The 22,828-nt window shown below is 34.2% G+C and overlaps 1 protein-coding gene across 4 annotated transcripts in view; it reads left to right on the plus strand.

Moving 5' to 3' along the window:
- Positions 1–16,567, plus strand: part of PKN2 (protein kinase N2) — a 141,301-nt gene extending 124,734 nt beyond the window's left edge. For all 4 annotated transcript variants that reach the window (XM_010860347.1, XM_010860348.1, XM_010860346.1 and 1 more), the window contains 6 exons: positions 4,172–4,234; positions 5,807–5,883; positions 8,818–8,960; positions 12,422–12,529; positions 12,997–13,077; positions 13,164–16,567. In XM_010860347.1, the coding sequence (XP_010858649.1) occupies positions 4,172–4,234; positions 5,807–5,883; positions 8,818–8,960; positions 12,422–12,529; positions 12,997–13,077; positions 13,164–13,367 (676 nt within the window). In that variant the 3' untranslated portion in view covers positions 13,368–16,567. The remainder of the gene's footprint in view (positions 1–4,171; positions 4,235–5,806; positions 5,884–8,817; positions 8,961–12,421; positions 12,530–12,996; positions 13,078–13,163) is intronic.
- The last annotated feature ends 6,261 nt before the right edge of the window (positions 16,568–22,828 follow it).

A 22,828-nucleotide genomic window follows, 5' to 3' on the forward strand; every position in this document is an offset into this window, starting at 1 on the left:
GAAGAGTTCTTATCTTATATTTGTATGAAATATTTATATTTGCATTTTAAGGGGTAGTTTAAAATAGTATGCCTTAAGTATTAAAATACTTAATGCATATGCTTAAAATATCTGAAAAAATAGAAAAGATTGATATGCATGTCACTTCCAATGAAGGGTGTAGAATCCAGATTTTTGATAATAAATAACTGAGTATACTGTTTAAAATTTATATTTCACTGAATACTTACTGGATGTCAGGTACTGTGTTAATTATTTTAATTTATCACCATAATCCTTTTTGTAGTTTTTGAGTGTGACATTATATGGAAGTTTTGCTTATTCAGATGCAAAAGAATAAATAATAACAAACACTTGTGACTAAACATAATGTGTATATATTCTCCCCTGTTGTTATCTCAGTTCTGTAGCTCTTAAGTGTGGAGCTAGGGATTTGACCCCAGGAAAATTTACTCTTAATAGCTATACTCTATGTGCAGGTGTTCACCAAATTTATGTGTCCAGCCCTTGTATCGTTCCTAAACTTCCAACTCTAATAGCATTCAGCAGCCAACTTGACTTTTCCCTTTATGTAGCTGATAAGTATTTCAAGTATCTCAAAATGAGCTCCTGATGTTTTCCATTTCCCCCCACTTCACCTACCACTCCCCAGCCTGTTGCTCTTCTAGTCTTCTCTCTTATTAAATGGTAATACCATGTACCAGTTGTTCAGACCAAAACACAAGGAGTCATTCTTGATTCTCTTTTTTCCTTACCTGCAACATCTAAATTCTGCCTCCAAAATATAAAAATCATAAACCAGTGATTAGTAAATGTTTGTTGTTGTTGTTCAGTCACTAAGTTGAGACCAACTCTTTTGTGACCTCATGGACTGTAACCTGCCAAGCTCCTCTGTCCATGTGATTTCCCAGGCAAGAATACTGGAGTGGGTTGTCGTTTCCTTCTCCAAGGTATTTTCCTGACCCAGGGATCGAACCTGCATCTCCTGAATTGGCAGGAGGATTCTTTACCACAGGGAAGCTCAGTAAACCTTTATTGGGTTTATTATAAAATCTTTATCTCTTGTCTGTATTCTGACAACTGACATTTGTGTAACATTTTTACTTTCCTCCCTTTATTTGATTCTTACCATAACCATTAGAGGTATAACAAAACAGATAGTAGTACTGTCATATTTTCAAATTTCAAATAAAGAAATAGGGCATTAGTTCTGGTGGATAGTGAAGCTTTCAATAAAGGAGGCAAAAGCCACAAAATAATAGGCGGCCATTAAAAATTTGTTCCCTGCATATTTAAAAATTAAAAGCAGGCCATCTAGACTATGCCTAGCCCTGTACTAACTGCCATGGACATTTTGTTTTTGTTTTGTTACGCTTCTTTTTTGAGATAAATGTAAATTCCTATTCTGCATTAACACACTTTTTATTATTTTTGAGAGTACAGATTACATAGTACCAATGAAACAATTAACCCCAGTGAAATACAAGAATAAAATGCTACATTGCAATACTTTATATCTGCAGTACCTCCCTTTAATCATTCAGATCTCACCTGCAATGTCATTTCTTTGAAGGTCCTTTCTTGAGTACTTTATCTAAAATATCACTGTATCAATAATGTCTAAATCAGGCCATTCTATTCTGTTTTATATTTTATGTTCTCCATTCCACTTTATTTATATCTGAAATTGTCTTATTTATTTTTTACATTTTTGGTTGTCTGTTTCCACTCACTAAAGGGGCACAATGATCACTTATGTCTATCCTGTGTACTAGTAGAACACCTCGAGGGGAGGGGTGGCTCACATATGCTAGGCAAACATATTATTGCTTGAGACAATAGAATCAAAATTAGTCCTAGCCTTGCTGTGTTCTAGCTATGTGATTTTAAATTAGTTACTCTGTGAGAGCTTCATTTTCTGTTTCTGTGAAATATTTATCTTAAAGGTTTAATTTGAACATACTCCCTGTACTCAGTTATTTACTAAGTATCATTAGGACAGTCTTTTTACAAATAAAAGAGAAATCAAGGTATTTTTATAATTGTCACAGTTTTGTTTTGCCACCAAAGTAAGTTTGCTTTAAAAAAAAAAACACCTTAAGCAAGTTTAGAATCACATTGTTTTAATGGACTTCACTTCTGATAATTATTTAAGATCTAATGTATAATAAAATATTTATTAATAGTTGAATTTTAAAATTCTCAAAATTATGGCTCCATCTTTATAAAAATAAGTAAACACAAAACATATCTGCATTATCTATATGTACAAATAAATGCATTCTAAAAGTTTGGAGAACAGTCACCAAACTAATAAGAGCAATTATCTCTATGGATAGTAGTGGCGTTAGGATGAGATGGAGATGTATGAATGAAAAATTGTGCTTTGGGGTACGGGTGTTATGTGTTTTTTATAGAGGAAATATCCTTGTATTACTTGTAAAATTAAGATTCTCTTACGTGTCTCCTTGTAGGCTATTCTACACTGAAGACAGCCCTGCATTTTTTAATTCATTCATTTATTATTGACCTACCTCCTCATTCATTAAGGCTATTGTGTATCAAGCATTTTGCTCAGCATTTAGGCTGAACTCTGAAAAATACAAACATGGTCCAGTCTCTCAAGAGTTAATATTCTAGCTTGGTTGAAGTTTTCCTAAGATCGAAACCTATTTAGCCAATTTCCAGACGTCTTCACCTGTCCCGAGGCAATTTGAGGTCAATAGGCAAACACAAACTCACTTTCCCCACAAAACTTGGGCTACTTCTATTTCTTCACCTCTTCATTATAATAAAAAGGAAACCTTGAGAATCATTTTCAGCTTTTCCTTCTCCCTCATCCTTTACATTAATAGCTAATGAGACACTAAGTCCTGTTGTGCTCATTTTAAAGTTTCTCTTAAATCAATCTCTTATTCTCTTTGTGGTCACTACATTAGAGGTTCTAATGATCTTTCATCGGTACTATCACTTCAGCTTTATCTGTTCCTTATCCCTCTGGATATCTACCTACTTGCACTCCAGCCTTCACACTACTGTCAAGAAATTTCTCTCTAACATAAATCTGATCATTCTGCTCTCTTTAAAATGGTTTGATTCAGTATTGCTAAAAGAAGAATTTTCAGTACAGGCATACCTCAGAGATATTGGAAGTTCAGTTCCAGACCACTGCATTAAAACAAATATCATAATAAAATGAGTCATGTGAATTTTCTGGTTTCCCAGTGCATTTAAAAGTTACATTTACACTATACTGTAGTCTATTAAGTGTATGATAGCATTGTCTTTTTATTTATTTATTTTTTCTTGTTTTTTTTTTATTTCAGTCACTTACTCCCAGCATTGTCTTTTTTAAAAATGTACATACTTTAATGAAGAAATACTTTGCTAAAAAATGCTAACTATCACCTGAGCCTTTGCGATAGTAATGTCAGAGATCACAGATCACCATAACGAACATAATGGTGATGAAAAAGTTTGACATATTGAGAGAATTACTAAAATATGAAACAGACACTTGACGTGAGCAAATGCTGTTGGAAAAATGGCACCCATTGTGTTTCTATTCAGGGTTGCCACAAACCTGCAATTTGTTTAAAAAAAAACCAAACAGTTATCTGTGAAACACAATAACAGTGAAAATGCAGTAAAACAAGGTATGCCTTTGTTCATAATATGACAATCAGGGTCTTTTGCAACTAAATCTCAGGCTGTCTTCTCAGCCTCATCTTCCACTACTTCTTCCCTCAGCATTTACTTCAGCCACAGACTTGTTATTGGTTGTCAAACATGCTGTGCCTTGTACACCGCTATTCCTTTCCCTCTTAGGGAAATGCCCTATATTTCTCCCACAAAAGTTCTACCTTTTATAACATCCTTCTGCCTCTATAATGGCATATTGTAATTTTTTCCAAAGAACCAGATCAAATATCTACGCTTAAGGACTTAAGTGACCCCCACCCAGACGAAGTTAATGGCTTCCATTTTAGAGACTGTATTTTTCTTATTTTTAAAAGACTTAGCACATATCTTACATGTCTGGCACATAGTAAGGACTCAATATTTGTGAAATTAGTTGACTAGAGTTCTGCTTCAAAGCATAAAGGTATAAACTCTGGGATTCAAAAACAGTGGAATTTATTAAAATTCTTTGATTTAATTCTTGAAACAGATTTTATGCTGCATGTGTAGTTCTTGGGTTGCAGTATTTACATGAACACAAAATTGTTTATAGGTGAGTAAAATTTTGATATCTTCTAATTGCTTATTGATATGAAGTAGAATTAAAGATAATTAAGAATAGTTTGTGTTTAACCATCTTCATAATTTTCTCTTTCATATGGTAAGTGACCACTAAAAAAGTTAAAACCCAATTTTGAAAGACATAGTTAACATAACAATTATATGATGAACTTCTCTGTTACTGGTCCTCTGACCATTACCTAATTAGAATAGTCAAATTGTAAGCTGGCCTGCTGCTGCTAAGTCGCTTCAGTCGTGTCCAACTCTGTGCAACCCCATAGACAGCAGCCCACTAGGCTCCTCTGTCCCTGGGATTCTCCAGGCAAGAATACTGGAGTGGGTTGCCATTTCCTTCTCCAGTGCATGAAAGTGAAAAGTGAAAGTGAAGTCACTTAGTTTGTGCCCCACTCTTAGCGACCCCATGGACTGCAGCCTACCAGGCTCCTCCACCCATGGGATTTTCCAGTTAAGAGTACTGGAGTGGGGTGCCATTGCCTTCTCTGGTAAGCTGGCCTATGATAACACAATTTACCAACAATGTTCATCCTGGTGAATATTTCTATTCAGTTGATCTACTATAGAAAATTTCTATAGACTACTACTACTGAAAATTTGTTCATGATAAGTGGCTTGTGCCATTTTGCTTCCTTCATTAAGCCTTGCTTAATGAAGTGTACTTGAGGACATAGCTGATTAGCTGATTTATGTACTGACACAAACTCCTTACCAAATTGTAGACCAGTTAGAAATACTTCATAGTCCAGGAGCTCGTCTGTGGCTAACACCTTGAACAGCATTGCTCTAGATAAGACAAATTGTAGGAAGGCCAGTCAGAATTAAAAGACTATAAACATGAGTTTATTCAACTTCTAACAATGTTTTCAAGGTAATGGTTTCCTCATGACCTTATTATACTCAAAGAATAAAATATTTTCAAGTTAATTTGTAATCATTTAGTATGACTTAATAACTCCCTCTTTATTTTGAATTATTCTCTTAGAATGTTAAACCTGCTTGCTCATACCCTATTTATGCTGTTCATTTGACAGTTCTTTCTTATGGATAGTATGTAGGGAATTCTAACAAGTCTGAGAGTTCCCTGGTGATCTAGTGGTTTGGATTCAGCGCTTTCACTACTGTAGACCAAATTCAGTCCCTCGTACAGTAACTGAGATCTTACATGCCACGTGGCATGGCCATTAACTTATTTATTTATTAAGCTTGAATAACATGAAAGTATAGGTATCATGAAAGATACATGAACTCTTTCTAAGCTTTAAAATATATATTTAAATAAATAAAACATTTCTCTTGGATACAGTCTTACTTTTCTACATAATGGGGGAATATTCAGAAATTATATTTTGTAAAGTAATAATCTTGCCCCAAAATGAAAATGAATATTTATAATATAGCATTTATAGTATATCTCAAACCATAATATGAAAAAACTCATTTTTTAGTAAAGAGAAAGTATAACTCATATTAAAATGATGTTTCTACTTTATTATCTACTGATTTTATTGATTTTTTTTCATTTTGCTTTTTTTTTAATCCTTAACAGAGATTTGAAATTGGATAACTTATTACTAGATACAGAGGGCTTTGTGAAAATTGCTGACTTTGGTCTTTGCAAAGAAGGTAATTGGATATTTTAAAGTGCCTTTTCTAATAAATTACTATTGCTTTGTTCTTTGGAAGTTTTCCTGATTTGTCTATGGAAAGCAAAATGTATTTTTTAATTTATTAAAAATTAAACTTTATTCTTTATTGAGATATTACAGATTGCTCATATAACCTAATCTATAACAATTATTAAGAATTTATTCTGTGAACATGAATAAGATTAGGTTTTCAGAAATCACAGTATGGAAAATAAGACTCTCTTTGTATGGTTAATAATTTTGTCACTACTAACCAAGAAAGCATTGGTTAATCACCAGGTTTTTTGCTTTGCTGTGATTGTGCAGAGTAAATTTAAATTACATATGCCTAAAAACCTCTCCTGCCTCTTAAAACTTTCAACATTTTAAATAGGAAAAAATGCATATGTATTTTATGTATATATATGTGTGTGTGTGTACACAGAAGTAAATAAATACCTAAACTGGGACAATTTGAATCATATGTAGCATAAGAAAGTGTAAAAAGCATGGGCTTAGGCACCACCCTTGAAGCCTGACTCTGCCACTTATTTGCTGTGTGTCTTTGGACAAGTTACTTCTAACCTCATGGAGTCTTGTTTTCTCAGCTATAAAATAAGTGTAATTCTTCTTGTTTAGGAGTATTATGACAGCTAGAGATAGTGCCACAGTTTGTGGCACTGTGCCTAATTCAGTAAATAGGCACATTTAATGCATTGTATTGTAGGAAACATGGTCTCCCTCTCTACCCTGGTACTTCTTGTTTCTTATTCAGCTTTCTTCCCACCATATGCTGTAGTGCTCGGCACATCTTGAGTATTCAGTGAGTATTTAATTAATAAGTAGTTGGATAAATGAATGAATGTCTTTTGTAAAGCTTTGTCCCTTATTTACCCACTGACCTCCTAATTATTGAATCCAGTGAGTTTTTTTCTTTTATTGGATCTCTCTGTATTGGACATGTACCAAACACTGTTGACTGAAATGGTTTTGTTCCTCGGAGTCTGGCCTTAGCCCATTGCTATTCTTAGGTAGTTTTTAGCTAGCCATTGTATACTGCTGCTAAGTCGCTTCAGTCGTGTCCGACTCTGTGCAACCCCATGGACTACAGCCTACCAGGCTTCTCCGTCCATGGGATTCTCCGGGCAACAGTACTGGAGTGGGGTGCCATTGCCTTCTCCTAACTAATGATTCCCAAATCTATCATTTCCTTTCCAAACATATATAGTCAACTATCTACTAGACAGTTTTACTTGAACAGTCAGTCAGTAGGTACCTGAATCACTATCCAAACAGAAATAGTTTCTTTTCCTCAGTCTCACTGGCAGTTGATGGCGCCATAATCCTGTCTCCCAATCCGAAAATGTGAAATTGTTCTGGACTGTCTCCTCTTCATTACTTTCCACATCCAGTTAATCACCAAATTGTATTAACATCTACCTCCTTAATGTTTGTTTTTTTTTTTAAACAATATTTAAGTTTTTCATCTCCCTTCTATTTCCAATCATCATCTTGTTTTAACAAGGCTACTTTAATAGCCTCTTAACTTTTCTGTCTCTATTCTTTTTCTTCCTCAAATCTCAACCTGCCATATAATTGCTAAAATACAAAAGAGGCCCGTATAAATTCAAAGCTGAACATGGTACGTCCCTACTAAAAACCTTCACTGACAAAGACGTGATATATCTTGCCTCACCTGATCTTCCTGCCTCCTTCTCCAGCCAGATCTCTCGCAGCTTGCTTCTTAGTACCTTCTGTTGCAGCAAAACCAAACTGCTTACAGTGTTTGTCTCTCCACCACTATCACTTATCTCAACTCTATTTGCTTCTGCTCATCCTTTATGCTTCTCAAGTATCACCTGCACATATAAGCTACCTGAGACTCATCTCCTCCTATCCCAAGTACCAAGTCAGCTTTCTAAGATGATCTGATCATCATAAGATGAATGAGCTTTTAACACTTTAGAATACGTTCAGACATTTTCTTCAATAAGTAGAATTTTATTTGACTAATTTATTACTGTATTATGAGAAACATATTTGGGCTTCCCTTGTAGCCCAGTCGGTAAAGAATCTGCCTGCAACGCAGGAGACCTGAGCTCGATTCCTGGGTCAGGAAGATACCCTGGAGAAGGAAATGGCGCCCTACTCCAGTATTCTTGCCTGGAGAATCCCATGGACAGAAGAGCCTGGCAGGCTATAGTCCTTGGGGCCGCAAGAACCAGCCACAATTTAGTGACTAAATATGAAGAATGTATTTAGAAAACCAGTTAGCTAAAATGTTAATACTGTATCTCTATATAATATAATACACTTATTCAACTCTTGATTCAACTCTTGATTATCCAAGGGTTTGCTTTTGGTAGTTTTCAGACTATACTCAATGCTATTTTTATAATAAAGCAAGTAAGCATATTTTAAAAATTTAATTGACAGGGTAGAAATTAAAGTTTAGAATAAGTTTTTTTTTCTTTTGTAACTTCTTAGCAGCACTTATAAAGTAATGACAAGAAAGAAAAAATAAGTAGTAAAGTGAAACACGGAAATTTTATTTTTATCCATTAATTAAATAATAGAGTTGCAGTTTACTCCATATTAATTCATAGCATTTTCTTTAAAATCTTTTTCATGGGCTACCCTGGTGGTCCAGTGCTCAGGACTCTGAGCTCTCAGTACAGGGGATCTGGATTTTATTCTGGATCAGGGAACTAGAGCCCACATTCCACAGCTAAAAGATTCTATGTGCTGCAGCTAGGATCTGGTGAAGTAAAAAATAAATAAATAAATATAAAAAAAGAATCTTTGATGTATTTTGAGTTTGATCACCATGCACAAATGTACACCTTTAATTTTGCTTCCTAGCGATATCTTCTGACTCTTAAATGCTAGATTTTTTCTTTGCTAACAAATACCTGAATTTTATCTTTTTCAGGAATGGGATATGGAGACAGAACAAGCACATTTTGTGGCACTCCTGAGTTTCTTGCCCCAGAAGTTTTAACAGAAACATCCTATACAAGGGCTGTAGATTGGTGGGGCCTTGGTGTCCTTATATATGAAATGCTCGTTGGTGAGGTAAGTAGTATAAGATAGATAAAAGGGAAAGATGATTGAGAGAACAAAGCATGGCATTTATAAAACCACTTAATATGTTTCCTGCATAAATAGAACTTAAGCTTTATAAATACTTACATGTATTAGTAATGCTCATGATCCTATGTCACCTTCACTGTCTTTTTTTAGGTTGTTATGTTTGTGGAATGTATACCAGTGGTTTGAAAATAGTTTATCTGAGTGTTGCTATGGGCTTCCCAGGCGGCGCTAGTGGTAAAGAAACTGCCTGCTTGTGCAGGTAGACATAAGAAATCAGGTGCAATCCCTGGATCAGGAAGATCCCCTGGAGGAGGGCAAGGTAACCCACTCCAGTATTCTTGCCTGGGGAATCCCATGGACGAAGGAGCCTGGTGGGCTCCAGTCCCTGGGGTCACAGAGCGTAGGATGCGACTGAAGGGATCTAGCACACTTGCATGGTTATATTGTATGATTTTTAAACACAGTCATACATGACTGATCATTTCATAGGAAATAGAAAGCAGGAAGACTGATAAAAGGAATGTACTCTGTATCTATAAAGAAAAGTCAGCTATGCATTGGTCAGAAATAAATGTTACCTTCAGAAGCAATATAGCAGAATTGAAAAGATTAACATTTTTTTCCTACTATTTTCTTTATATTAATTTAAAATAAATTTCTGGGAATAACTTAGTTTTACACAGAAATTGTTACCACTTAGAAAACAGTGAATTATATCTAATTAATAAAATAGTAAGAAGAGATTAATCTATTTTGTTATAAATTGTTGAAAATGATTAATTAGGGTGGAATTAAGAAAGAGTAAATATTTTTTAGACAAGTAATTGAAAACTACCTAGATGGGCTTGATGGTCTTGAGATGAAAGAAAAATTTTCTTAGGGAATTGGTTCCTTGTTCTGCAGTTTTTCCAATGCCAGTGACCAACCTTCTAGGCATGACAGAACTAGTAGCTGAATGAATGAATGGCTAAATTGTTGAATGTCAGAAATTTCTAGTTTTGCTCTGTGATTGTCATTTAGTGGCACTTATCCCAAACAAGTAAAGAAATGATTTTAGTTCAACCACTGACAGTGCCCTTTGATATGTAAATTGGAATGGAAACTTGGAAAAGAAATAGTGAATTAAAATATATACTATGTGCTAGGTAGGCACGGTTCTATGTGCTTTATAAGTATTAGCTCACTTAATTTTTCACCAACCTTTAATGAGCTCAATAGTAGTCTTATGTTTATTTCCAGATGCATAATTAGAGACACAAAGAAGTTAGGAACTTTAAAGTTTTACAGCTCTCATATAGTGGAGCTTGGATTTTAACTTAATCTCTAAACCATTGTACTTTGCTGCCTCCAAGATAGGGGATCCACACAAATTTATTTCACCTCTGTTTAGAAAAGAGAAACGCATACAGTGCTTTAAGACAGAAAGATATATTTTACACCTTATTCACAGTTTTCTTTACTTTCTACAAGTGCCAGAAGTACCATAATAGTTGTTTCTATAAGCTCTGATATACTTAAACATTTTTTTAAGTAACATTTTTGTTGCTTTTTTTTTTTTTTAATTTAGTGTTCAATTATGTATGAGATTTGTTACCAAAAATTAGGTGCTTGCTTAAAATTTACTCTTTGGAGATGACATGCAAAAAATGAGAGTCTGTTATCAAATACTATAGAATTAAGAGCCAGCTAATTTTACTCCCCCTGATTCTAAAGTATCAGGGAGATTTGGCAGTGAATAGTGAGGAAGTTCCTGTTTCATATTGTTTAAAGGAACTTCTCATTGGTTAAGCTCTTACTGGGAGATAAAAGACAGTGAATCTGGCTATTTCTTCACAATTGCCTTTTGCAATTTAATTTCTTTTTAGCACCTCCATAAAAGGAGAATTGGGAAAAGAAAATTAAAACTCACTGGTACATATAATTGTAATTTTATAGCACTGGTGAAATCTTAGCATTACCTTTTCTTAAATTTATAAAAGTGAGGTTTGGCTAAAGTTTATATCTAATTCCTCTATTAAAACAAATGATTGAAAACTCATTGGATATATCATATTTTCAAATTTGTATGAGTTGTGAGGACTTGAATCAACCCTAGGAATAAGCTAACATCAGGTCCCCTTTCTCTGTGCCAAAGAAGAGTGAAGGTATCAGAGAAGTTTAAAATAACCTTAGATACTAGACTTAGATCCTTGACATCTGAACAGACTATTGAATTCTTTTAATATGTGCTTAAAATAGATTTGTTAACCTTCCATTGTTAGTACTGTTAGCTTAAAATCTATTTACAGAAAAAACTTTAACAGCTTAACAAGTATGTAAATATATTTTCACTATTCAAAGACTTGTGGAGTGAGTTTTCAAATACAAAATTTACTTATCACATAGGAGTCAAAATTGCTTCGTATTACCATATGAAATTCTCATTGAAAATCCTTGTGAAATAGGATTTTCCCCTGACTTATTGTATCAATCCCAGAAATTATATTGTCCCATATAACAGGTGTTCAGTGTATGTATTTTGAGTGAGTAAATGAACAAGCCTGATTTTGTACAACAAACCTGAGTTTTATCAGGCCAAAACTGAAATTTTGATAACTGAAAAGTTTGAAATTTTCTTAGATACAAACAATAATATTAGCAGTTCAGCTTTAGTATGTTGGGTTCTGAAATGATTTTCATAGGTTCCTCAGGTCAGAGATCCCTCTCTTGTTGATACCGCTTTCTGCTTGGCTCTTGTTCTTTAACAACCAACAGGAAGTAAGCAGCCAACTCTAAGGTGTCTAAAATTCTGAGGTAATAAGTCATATCTCATAGCCATATTTTCAGTGTAGTTGAGAGTTTATCCCTATGTACATCAAATTGTTATACTGAATGTTTATTTAACTACTTTTTTTATTACTCAGCATAATTACTGTCACTATGAGCAACCATCTTAACATTCTTCTGCTGAACTGCCTCAAGACCTGTTGTGTATAGAGCATTAAATATGCCTGAAAATAATGTGATTTTTGGCTCCTTTCAGTTTAATTTTGTTTACAGTTGCTTCTTAGTACAGTCAAATTGTCTCTAATTGTGTTTTGCCATTATTAATTTAATACTGACTGGAATTCAGAACACATTCATGTCTGATGTATCTCCACAAACTGTGCTTCCCCCTGTAGTAACACTTCACCTTTTGCGTTTCCTTCTGTCTTTCCACAAGATTTCAATAAGTGTATATGGTGTGTCCTCTGGATTATAGATACCTATCTGTTGTGTATCTGTTGTAGCTTCTTGCAGTCCTTATTTGTTTTGGTGGAGGGTTCTTGTTTGATTTTGTTTTTCCTTTTCCTTTTTCTTAGTTTCCTCACTACATGGTTCTTTGTTGTATTTCAGAACTTTGAATAGATAAGATTTTACTATATTGAAACACATTTTGACTAACTCAGGGATATTTCTTCTAGTCTCCCTTCCCTGGTGATGATGAAGAGGAGGTCTTTGACAGTATTGTAAATGATGAAGTAAGGTATCCAAGGTTCTTATCTACAGAAGCCATTTCAATAATGAGAAGGGTAAGAATTTTGTTGTAATATATATATTTTATTTATAAAATAAATACGATACTCAAATACTTTGGCTACCTGATGCAAAGAACTAACTCATTGGAAAATGAGATGCTGAGATAAGATTGAAGGCAGGAGGAGAAGGGGATGACAGAGGATGAGATGGTTGGATGGGATCACCGACTTGATAGACATGAGTTTGAGCAAGTTCAGAGAGGTGGTAATAGACAGCAAAGCCTGGTGGTAATGGACAGGGAAGTCACGGGGTTTCAAAGAGTCAGACACGACTGAGCGACTGAACTGACTGATATTAAGAATATGTCCCTGTAGCATTTTAGAAATTGTTTTTCAGTCTTAGATGTTCATGGTTTAGACAAACACATACTAAAAAAAACTCTAAAAGCTTGCAAGTTACGAGAATCCTTCTCAGTGAATCTCTGGTTTTATACTTACTTTCTTCCTTTGTATTGTGTTAGTTATTAAGAAGAAATCCTGAGCGACGCCTTGGAGCTGGTGAAAAAGATGCAGAGGATGTGAAAAAACACCCATTTTTCCGAGTAAGTGTGAAAGTTTACAAATTTTCTGAAACTCTAGCAGTTAGAAGTAGGAAACTAAACTGGTCATTTTATATTTTGTAATCCAGCTAATTGATTGGAGCGCTCTGATGGACAAAAAAGTTAAGCCACCATTTGTACCTACAATTAGAGGACGGGAAGATGTTAGTAATTTTGATGATGAATTTACCTCAGAAGCACCTATTCTGACTCCACCTCGAGAACCAAGGATACTTTCAGAAGAGGAGCAAGAAATGTTCAGAGATTTTGACTACATTGCTGATTGGTGTTAAGTTCCTACACACTGTGAAACCAAGCAGACTGACTCACAAGAAGACCTCTTAAAAATAGCAGCCCTTCATTTGCTCTCTGTGCCAACAAAAGCTGAGTTTTTTTAAACATATGAAGATGTGTTTAAAAGTACTTTTCTAATACCTTCTTGAAAAGTGGCTTTTCAATGTATTTTAAACAAAATTCTGAACACTGGAAACAGTTTTATGGAGTTTAAGCTGAATGAACATCGGCCATGAAAGTCTATCACAAATGAATACTTTTGGATCAATAGTCTTATTTTTTAAAATCAGAGGGGAAAAAAAACACTCTTCTGCAGTCCCTAGCTTTGCCATATGCCTGCCTTAAATGGAAGGAAAGTTAATTAGTTAATTTTCCTTAGGTGTGTTTTACAAAAAGAGGAAAAGAGGGCTTAGGATGTTATTACTATTCACACGTAGTATGATTCTGTTTGAATAAGGCAAATGCTCTTATTTTTCTAAAGAAATTACTGTAGTATCCAAAAAAAATGTAGTAATAGTTTGTGCACATTTTGGGGCTTTTTTAAAATGAAATGAATTGATGTCTTGTATTATACATTTTCTATATTTATTAGAAAATTTTTATTGCCTTATCTTTACCAACCATGTTAACAGAGCCTCATAGCTTTCCAACTGAGCTACTTGCCAAACGATCTTATTAAATCAACCATGCTGAAACAAACAGGAACAACTAAACATCTGCATTTACTTAAAATTTTAAGAATGAGGACTTAATGATCATCCTGAACCAAGACACTGTTACCTGTATGCATTCCCAAAGTCTAGATGCCTAGTACATTCAGTCACACTTTCTTCCAGAATCAGTGAACTGATTGCTCCTTTTTTTGATATGCATTGTACATTTATCAACCTAGTTCATCTTGTTCTTGTGTCTACTGTAGAAGGGAACTATATCTTTGTTAAAACATATGGATTATCATTGTATACATGCTGTGAACATGTATATGTGCAAGTTGTAATGTATTCTATGTTGTAGGTTTATTATTTAATTTCACCACTTCATCACTTTTGTACAGTGGCCAAGCAGACACCTCAGACTCCAGCATTTACATTAAGTGCATTTGTACATTTTAGGCCACTGGATCCAGATTTTATATTGGCAGTTACTGAGGGCAGAAGCAATATATTATAACAGAATGTATAAATATTTTTGATAAAACAGTCTATATTTTATAAAAATTATTATAACACTAAAGCTGTACCTCAAAAGTCTCAAAAATAATTTGATCAAATACTTTGTACAAGGATCCATTTGTGGCTTTTTAATGCCCTTATAGGAAAGTCTTTTTGCAAGCCATGACTTTTCTACTTGCCTGGAGTTTTGGTTTTTTGTTTTGTTTTGTTTCAGTTATTTTCCCTCCTAGTCCATGACTTTATTGTTTTTCCTTAGTTCAATAATAACATCTTTGATTCCGTGCTTAGTGTGTTAGCGTTGTCATACCTCAGGAAGAGCAAGTTGTTAACTAACCAATAATGAGTTAACCATTTAATCACTATTGTCTTATGTCTTAAAAATGCTGAAGTTTAAATCCTATGAGAAAATGAAATCCTGTTGATTTATAGAGGTTTTTTGAGCTTAAAACATATATGAATATTCCACCTTGCCAGGGTATGTTGGCATGTTTTTGCTATACTCTGAGAACAGTTAAAATTGTTCAGAGATAATTTCTATTTCCTTATAAATTGATTATAAACCATGATCCCTTTGGGGAAAATCTTATAGGAAAAGGGAGCAATATGTTGTTTTAAAATTATTTTAAAATGCCAGTTCACTTCCTTGGTAAAGGACAATAGAGGATCTTAGCCAAACTGTCTGCTTTTAATGTAAACAGTGTTAATACAACATTAAAAAACACTAAATACTTTTGAGGTACAGTCTGCTCACCTTTTCTGGTTCTCAAATATGCATAGAAAGCAATGTCTAAAATAGGTTTTTAGCATTAAAAACTGACATAGCATTTTGTAACTACACAGTGTACAGAATTTTTTTTTTTTAATTAAAGTCAATCACTAAAAAAATTAGAGGGCAGGGTATATTCACACAATTAAGCTGAAGAAAGCACTAATTTTTTTCTGTAGTTTTAAAAATATATATATTTTAGTCAGATTTAAAATTTTTAAACTCTATAGAGTGTAAATATATTTTGTTATTACTGTATGTGTAAGTGACTGCTCAAGCACTTTGTAAGGAAATTAGGATATTTTAGAATGGTACACTATGCATTCAAATGAAATGTGCCTTTATGTCATTTTAAGAAAAAGTGTTTTGCAGTCATAAATTACCACAAATGCACAAATTAAAGTTTAAATAGATTGTAATTTGTAATTTTGTTTTTAAGTATTATTTCCTTTTGGAAACTTACTGTTGGTCAAAATATGTATTAGCTTTACTATATTCAATATCCTGAAGACAAGTTAGCTTTAGTTAATCTTCTTGCAGGTACTTTTAGTCCTGGGGAAGGGCAAAATCATTAAGAATCAAACCGAATTTTCTACTTCACTGGTAATACTGGGAAAATTTTGCATTTTTTTCCTATAAGTTTAGTAGCATCTTTCATTCAGTGGTTACTTATGCAATGCCTTCCGTGTGCTAGACACTAAGTATAGAAAAGTACAAAAAAGAAAGCACCAAAGTCTTCATAAATGAAGAATGGTATACATTAATGCTAAAATGTATTATATGTACTTTTGTTTGAGATTAATTTATTTAATTTTAGGACATGACTTTTTGAAAATAGGTAAACGAAAACAGATTACTAGCCATTTTGTAGTCATCTTATTCAAAAATTATGAATGGAATATTTTAGAAATGTAAAAAAGATCCATGCTATCTCTGTGACACAAATTAAGGTCGTAGTGTAAATCACATTATATGTTGACTAAGTGAAAGCTGCATTATAGATTGAAGTCTAACAGAAGTTTTACAAGTGCTGCTAATCTTTCCAAAGCACTGAGGGGTGAGTATGAGAAACCCAAAAGAGCAAATGCCAACCCATGGATCGTATTTTTAATTCAGAATTCTTATTTACCTTCTAGCTATTTTTTGATATCTAGTGTTTCTCTGATATAAGCTTCATATGTATATACAAATATAACTGTGTATTTATAAATATATGTATATAAATATATACATATATAAATAGAGGTAAGTTTTTAAAGTATCTTCTAAGTGTCAAAAATCTTGCATGATTTCTACTTCTAGTATCATGACTAAGTAGAAGCTCTCAGACATCCAAAAGGACAATATTTTGAGTCATGGCTAGTCTCATTAAAGATAAAAGTGGTCTCTGGCAATTCCTCACTCCACAGTAGTCAAACAAACTTTTGAGCACGAATCTGGACACACTAAGGCTTCAGCATCTAAGAGTTAGGGAGTATCCAAGCACAAGAGTGAGAATACTCAGAGATTAGTCCAGAGAAGTTGGAAGTTGGAGAGGATAAGAGCCAGGATGGAGGGTAGCTGACTTTGGAAATGCAGGCACCCAGAAGAAATAGAGTTGCCAAGGATGGATTTCTGTAGCACCGCTGTTATGGGGATAACAAACTTTGGAATTGCAATAGAACTTACATTCTGTGCTAAAATTCTCTAGAGGAGCTCAAGTTCTATTTTACATATCACTGTCTGTCTACTATAGTAGAATCAAATATTTTCTGAATGAAAACTTCTCTGGAATGGAAATATATAGGATTTTCACAAATCAAAATCAAGCAGTACACTATCACAGATCACCAAATAGATGAGTGACAGGAAGTTATCTTTAGTGAAACCAATAAAAAAAGCAAATATAGACATCCCCTTCAAAAGACTGCAAACATTAGGACCCTTAGATGCAGAATATAACTATATAAAAATGTTTATATGCCTAAAATTTATCAGCATAAATATGTAAAATGATATTTGAAAGAAATTAACATTTTGAAAAAAAATTTTTTTAATATATATAATTGACCAAGTTTGAAACTCAGTGGAAGCATTACAGCAGATGAGACAGGTGAAAAAAGAACTTAGTAAGTCAAATAAAGCAATGAGAAAATGAAAAATCTGAAAGGAGGTTTAAGAGGTGTGGAAGATGGGAGGGAGACTCAATCAGAAGAAATGGAAGAGAGGCAGTATGTACAGAGATAATGGCTGCAAATTTCCCAGAGATGAAAAATATTTAAGAAGTACCATATTCTCCATGCAGAAACATAAATTTATGCATGGAATCATTGTTGTGAAGCTGCAAACCACAAAGGCAACATCTTGAAAATACGCAGGGGGAAAGGACTAATAGTTTAAGGGCTTCCCTGACGGCTCAGACAGTAAAGAATCTCCCTGCATTAACAGGAGACCTGGGTTCCATTCCTGGGTCAGGAAGATCCTTGGAGAAGGAAATGGCTACCCACTCCAGTATTCTTGCCTGGACAATTCCATCATTGTAGTGAAACTGCAGACCGCAAAGACAACATTTTGAAAATACCAGGGAGAAAGGACTAATTATCTATGAAAGAAAGACAAACAGTTAACTTTTCAATAGCAGCAATAGAAGCAATGGAATATTTTCAGAGCATTGAAAAATGAAATGTCAACCTGGAATTGTGTAGAAAGTAAAATTATATTTTTTAAGAATCAGAGCAATTTAAAATATTTTTTAAAAGAGTTTGGATCAAGAGTCGTACTCAAAAGGAAGTGCTTCAAGAAGAAAGAAAATGATCCCAAAATGATGATCTAAGATACAAAAAAAAAGGCTTGTAAGCAAATAAAATGGTAAACAAGGAAATCTAAATAAACCAAGTCCACACATAGAAGCCTTTTTTCCCCTAGGTTAAGTCAACAGAAACCTGGATAGCAAATGTAAGAAAGTGGAGAGAAGATCAGAGCTAAAGTATTCTATTGTGTTGTTGGGGTGTCAAGGTATTGATTAACTTTAGTTAAATGTATAATCATAAAATGTCAAGATATTCACTGAATATAGTGTATATAAATTTCAAATCAAAGATAAGATGGTAGAAGTCTAAATGTATAGCAGTGTAAATAGAGAAAGCTGGTTAAAGGCTTTAGTTAAAAGCGAAGTAAAAAAGGAAATTGGCTTTCTAATGTTTACAAAAAGGTCAATCTAAAATATACATACATAGAGAAGTTGGATGTAAAAGTAGGAGGAAATGTATATGATGCAAAAACCAGTCAAAGTGAAGGTGTGCTAGCTTTACTTAATATCGAAAAAAACTGATTTTCGATGCATCTTGAAAAAAAGACGTTTTTGTTACCAAGAGTGGAGTGTTTCTACACAATGATAAAAGATTAAATTCACCAAAAAGGTACAGTAATTCAAAGCACATATGTATCTAATAAAGTAGTCTCTAAATACAAACTTTAAGAGCAACTTAAAAATAACAAATATTCATTAGGGTGGAAGAGTTCAACTCACATTCTTGGACAACAGACTTTTTAATTAGCAAAGATATAAAATGTTGAAGAAAACAATAAGCTTGGTCCAGTGGGCATACATAGATTTCTGCATCCAACAATTAAGAGAATCTACATTCTTTTCAAATACGTTTACAAAATGGAGCATTTACAAAAATTGCAGAAAATTATAAAATTATACCAATTATATTTTCTAACTAGTTAGAATAAAAAGATTATATATGAATTTTATCTCATAAATATTGATATAAAAATACTAAAAAATATTAGCAAATCAGATTCAGTGATATATATAAAACACACTTCCATTAGCAAATTAAGGATGACTTAGTTTAGAAAATCTGTAATTGTCATTTACCATAGTAACAGGTTATAGAAGAAAAGGTAATAGATTTAGAAACAGCTGATCACATTCATGCTTTAATAGGGCATGGCAGAGTTGGTTAAACTGATAAGTGATATATATAGTAAAACAAAAAACACAAGTAACAAAACTCAATGGCATCATCCCATATGAGGAAACATTCTCTTTAAAACTGGGGAATAGGGCTAGGATGCCTGTTATTACTACTTTTCAACATTGAACTCTGCTACTCTCAATAATACAAGCATTCAAAGGAGGATGTAAAATGGTTGTTATGATTATCAACCTAGAAAACTCAAAGACTACAATTAGCTAACAATCATAGTTGATCTAAGATTCTGGTTATAAGATGAAGATACAAAAAGCCGGTGACATGTCTTTGGATCATTATCAAGTAATTAGAATACAAAATATTTTTAAAAAACAACCTTTCAATAGCGATGAAATTTAAGTTACCTAAAAATAAATTTAACAAAAGATGTGCAAAATCAGTTGTTTCTGTTTTTTTTTAATTCTTTACAGGGAGACATTAAAGAAGACCTAAGTAAATGTAGAAATATCCCATCTTATCATGTGCTACCAAGTTTTCCTCAAATTGCTCTGTAGGTTTAATGCAACTCCAGTCAGAGTTTCAACATCTTTTTTTGGTAGAACTTTACAAGTTCATTCTGAAATTTATATGGGGCTTACCTGGTAGCTCAGCTCTTAAAAGAATCCACCTGCAATGCAGGAGATCCCGGTTCGATTCCTGGGTTGGGAAGATCCCCTGGAGAAGGGAACGGCTACCCACTCCAATATTCTGGCCTGGAGAATTCCATGAACTGTATAGTCCATGGAAAGTTTATATAGAACAAAAAGTCAATAATAGTAAAGAATAGTTTTAAAAATTTCTGAAGAACAAAGAGGAGGAGAAGGATTTACCCTACCACATATGAAGAATTTAAAAAGTGTAGCAATTATTTGTAGAATTGGTACATATTACAAATTAAACAATAAGGCCAAGGAGCAGACCCACACACACATATATATATAACTTGATATACAAAAGAAGCAACCTGGGGACTTCCCTGGTGGCACAGTAGATACGAATCCGCCTGCCAGTGCAGGGGACACAGGTTCAATCCCTGGTCTAGGAAGATCCCAGAGACAACTGAGCCCATGCACTGCAACAAGAGAAGCCTCCACAGTGAGAAAGCTGCACACCACAACTGAAGAGTACCCCTGCGCACCACACCCAGAGGAAGCCCACACAGCAATGAAGATAAAGTCAATAAAAAGTTTTAAAAAGAGCAATATGACAATTTAGTGGAGAAAAATAATGTTCCATAGAGCCAGGAAAATTGCTTACCCATATGGAAAGGGAAAAAGAAACTGAATTTCTGTGTCACACCATCCTAAAATTTCAAATGAATTTAAAAAAATGTCGAAAATAAGACATCAATCAGTGAAAATACTATATACATAGGATAAGAAAGCACTAAAATGTAAGAAAAATTCATAATTCAACCATAGTAAAATTCAAAAGTTCTGTTTATGAGAAGACATCATAAAGTAAAAAGGCAAGTCACAAACTGGAAGATTATTTCCATCATGTAACAGAATGATAGCTAATATACATTAAAAGTTCCTGAAATTCAATAAGGAAGACAGTGACAAAGTTCAAAAGATATGAACAGATATTTCACATGAACAGTATATGTGTCCAATCTCAACTGTTCTTAGAAACTACAAAATCAAGACCATACTGAGATAAAATTGTGTGCTGTGCTCAGTTGCTCAGTCGTGTCCAACTCTTGTGACCCTGTGGACTGTAGCCCACCAGACTCCTCTGGCCATGGGATTATGCAAGCAAGAATACTGGAGGTGCCATTTCCTCCTCCAGAAGATCTTCCCAACTCAGGAGTTGAGCCCACATCTCCTGTGGTTCCTGTATTGGCAGGCAGATTCTTTACCACTGAGCAATTGCACACATTCAATTGACAAAAATTTTACATTCAGCTCATATCAAGTGGTAGAGATGGAGTGGAACAAAGATCTTGTGTAAATTGTTGTGAGGAGTATAAAGAAATAGCCACTCTGGGAACACAATTTGGTGTTATCTTGTAAAGTTGAATATTTACATACTTTGGTTCCCAGCAGTCCCACTTGGGTACTATACTATAGCCTTCCCAGGTGGTGCAAGTGGTAAAGAATCCACCTGTCAATGCAGGAGATGTAAGAGGCATGGGTTCAATCCCTGTGTTTGGAAGATGCCCTAGAGGAGGAAATGGCTACCCACTCTGGTATTCTTTCCTGGAGAAAGTGCATTGACAGAGGAACCTGGTTGGCTACAGTCAGTGGGATGGAAAGAGTTGGACATGACTGAGCATACAGTGCACTGTATCCTAAAGAAACTCTTTCTACATACACACAATACTGTTCCTGGCACTATTTGTAAGCAAAATTGGAAACACCCCAAATAGTTATCAATGGAAGAAAATGGTTTAATAAAATATAATTAAACCGTGAAATATTACAGAGCAATGATGATCAACTGCCCCTATAGTGAACGGTACAAAAGAGCAAAATATGTGAAAGAAGCTAATAAAGACTATGTACAGTGTCATAGAAGTTTTTGAAAGTTAAAAATTAAGCCAAACCAAACATAAATGTGATAAATTGCTTTTCTTTTCTTTTTTAAGCAAGTAATTGTTGAAAAATAAAGATAGGATTATCTGATGAAATGAAAGAATATGATAGGGGTGGAATACACATGATGATGCAAAGAGCTGACTCACTGGAAAAGACCCTGATGCTGGGAAAGATTGAAGGTAGGAGAAGGGGATGACAGAGGATGAGATGGTTGGATAGCATCACTGACTCAGTTCAGTTCAGTCACTCAGTTGTGTCTGACTCTGCGACCCCATGGACTGCTGCACACCAGGCTTCCCTGTCCATCACCAACTCCCGGAGCTTGCTCAACTCTTGTCCATCAAATTGGTAATGCCATCCAACCATCTCATACTCTGCCGATATTTGAGCAAACTCCGGGAGATAGTGAAGGACAGGGACGCCTGGCCTGCTGCAGTCCATGGGGTTGCAGAGAGTCAGACATCACTTAGCAACCGAACAACAATAATACTGATAGGTAGAAGTTTAGATCTTCCGTTTGGATGGTGATTTAATTAGTTCAGTAATATTAATAAATTATATACTCCTCACCATCTTGAATCCTCACTTTTCTCCTCTTCTACCTTATATTGCCATCTCCATCATACTGTTTAATGTATATCCTCAGCCCCCTGCTCCTCTCTTGATTCTTAACCCTGTTAAACCCATCCAAATCTGTATTAAATCTGTTTCTGCATCTAAACAACCATGCTAGCTTGTCTCACTACCATGAAGTGAGCCAGTACGAAATTTCCTTAGTCTGGTGGTTCTCAAACTTTAAAGTGTATTAGGATCTCAGAATCATTAGATCAACTTGTACATGAGGCTTATCAATCAGATAGTTCATTTTGGTTTTTTTTTTATATTGGTTTGTATGAGTTCTTTGTATATTTTGGATACTAACTCCTTCTCTGATACATGGTTTGCAAACACTTTCTCCCATTCCATAGGTTGCCTTTTCATTTCGTTAATTTTCTCTTGCTGTGCAGTAGCTTTTTAGTT

The sequence above is a fragment of the Bison bison genome, unplaced genomic scaffold (genome assembly GCF_000754665.1).
Source record: "Bison bison bison isolate TAMUID 2011002044 unplaced genomic scaffold, Bison_UMD1.0 scf7180017864466, whole genome shotgun sequence".
Classification (NCBI taxonomy): domain Eukaryota; kingdom Metazoa; phylum Chordata; class Mammalia; order Artiodactyla; family Bovidae; genus Bison; species Bison bison.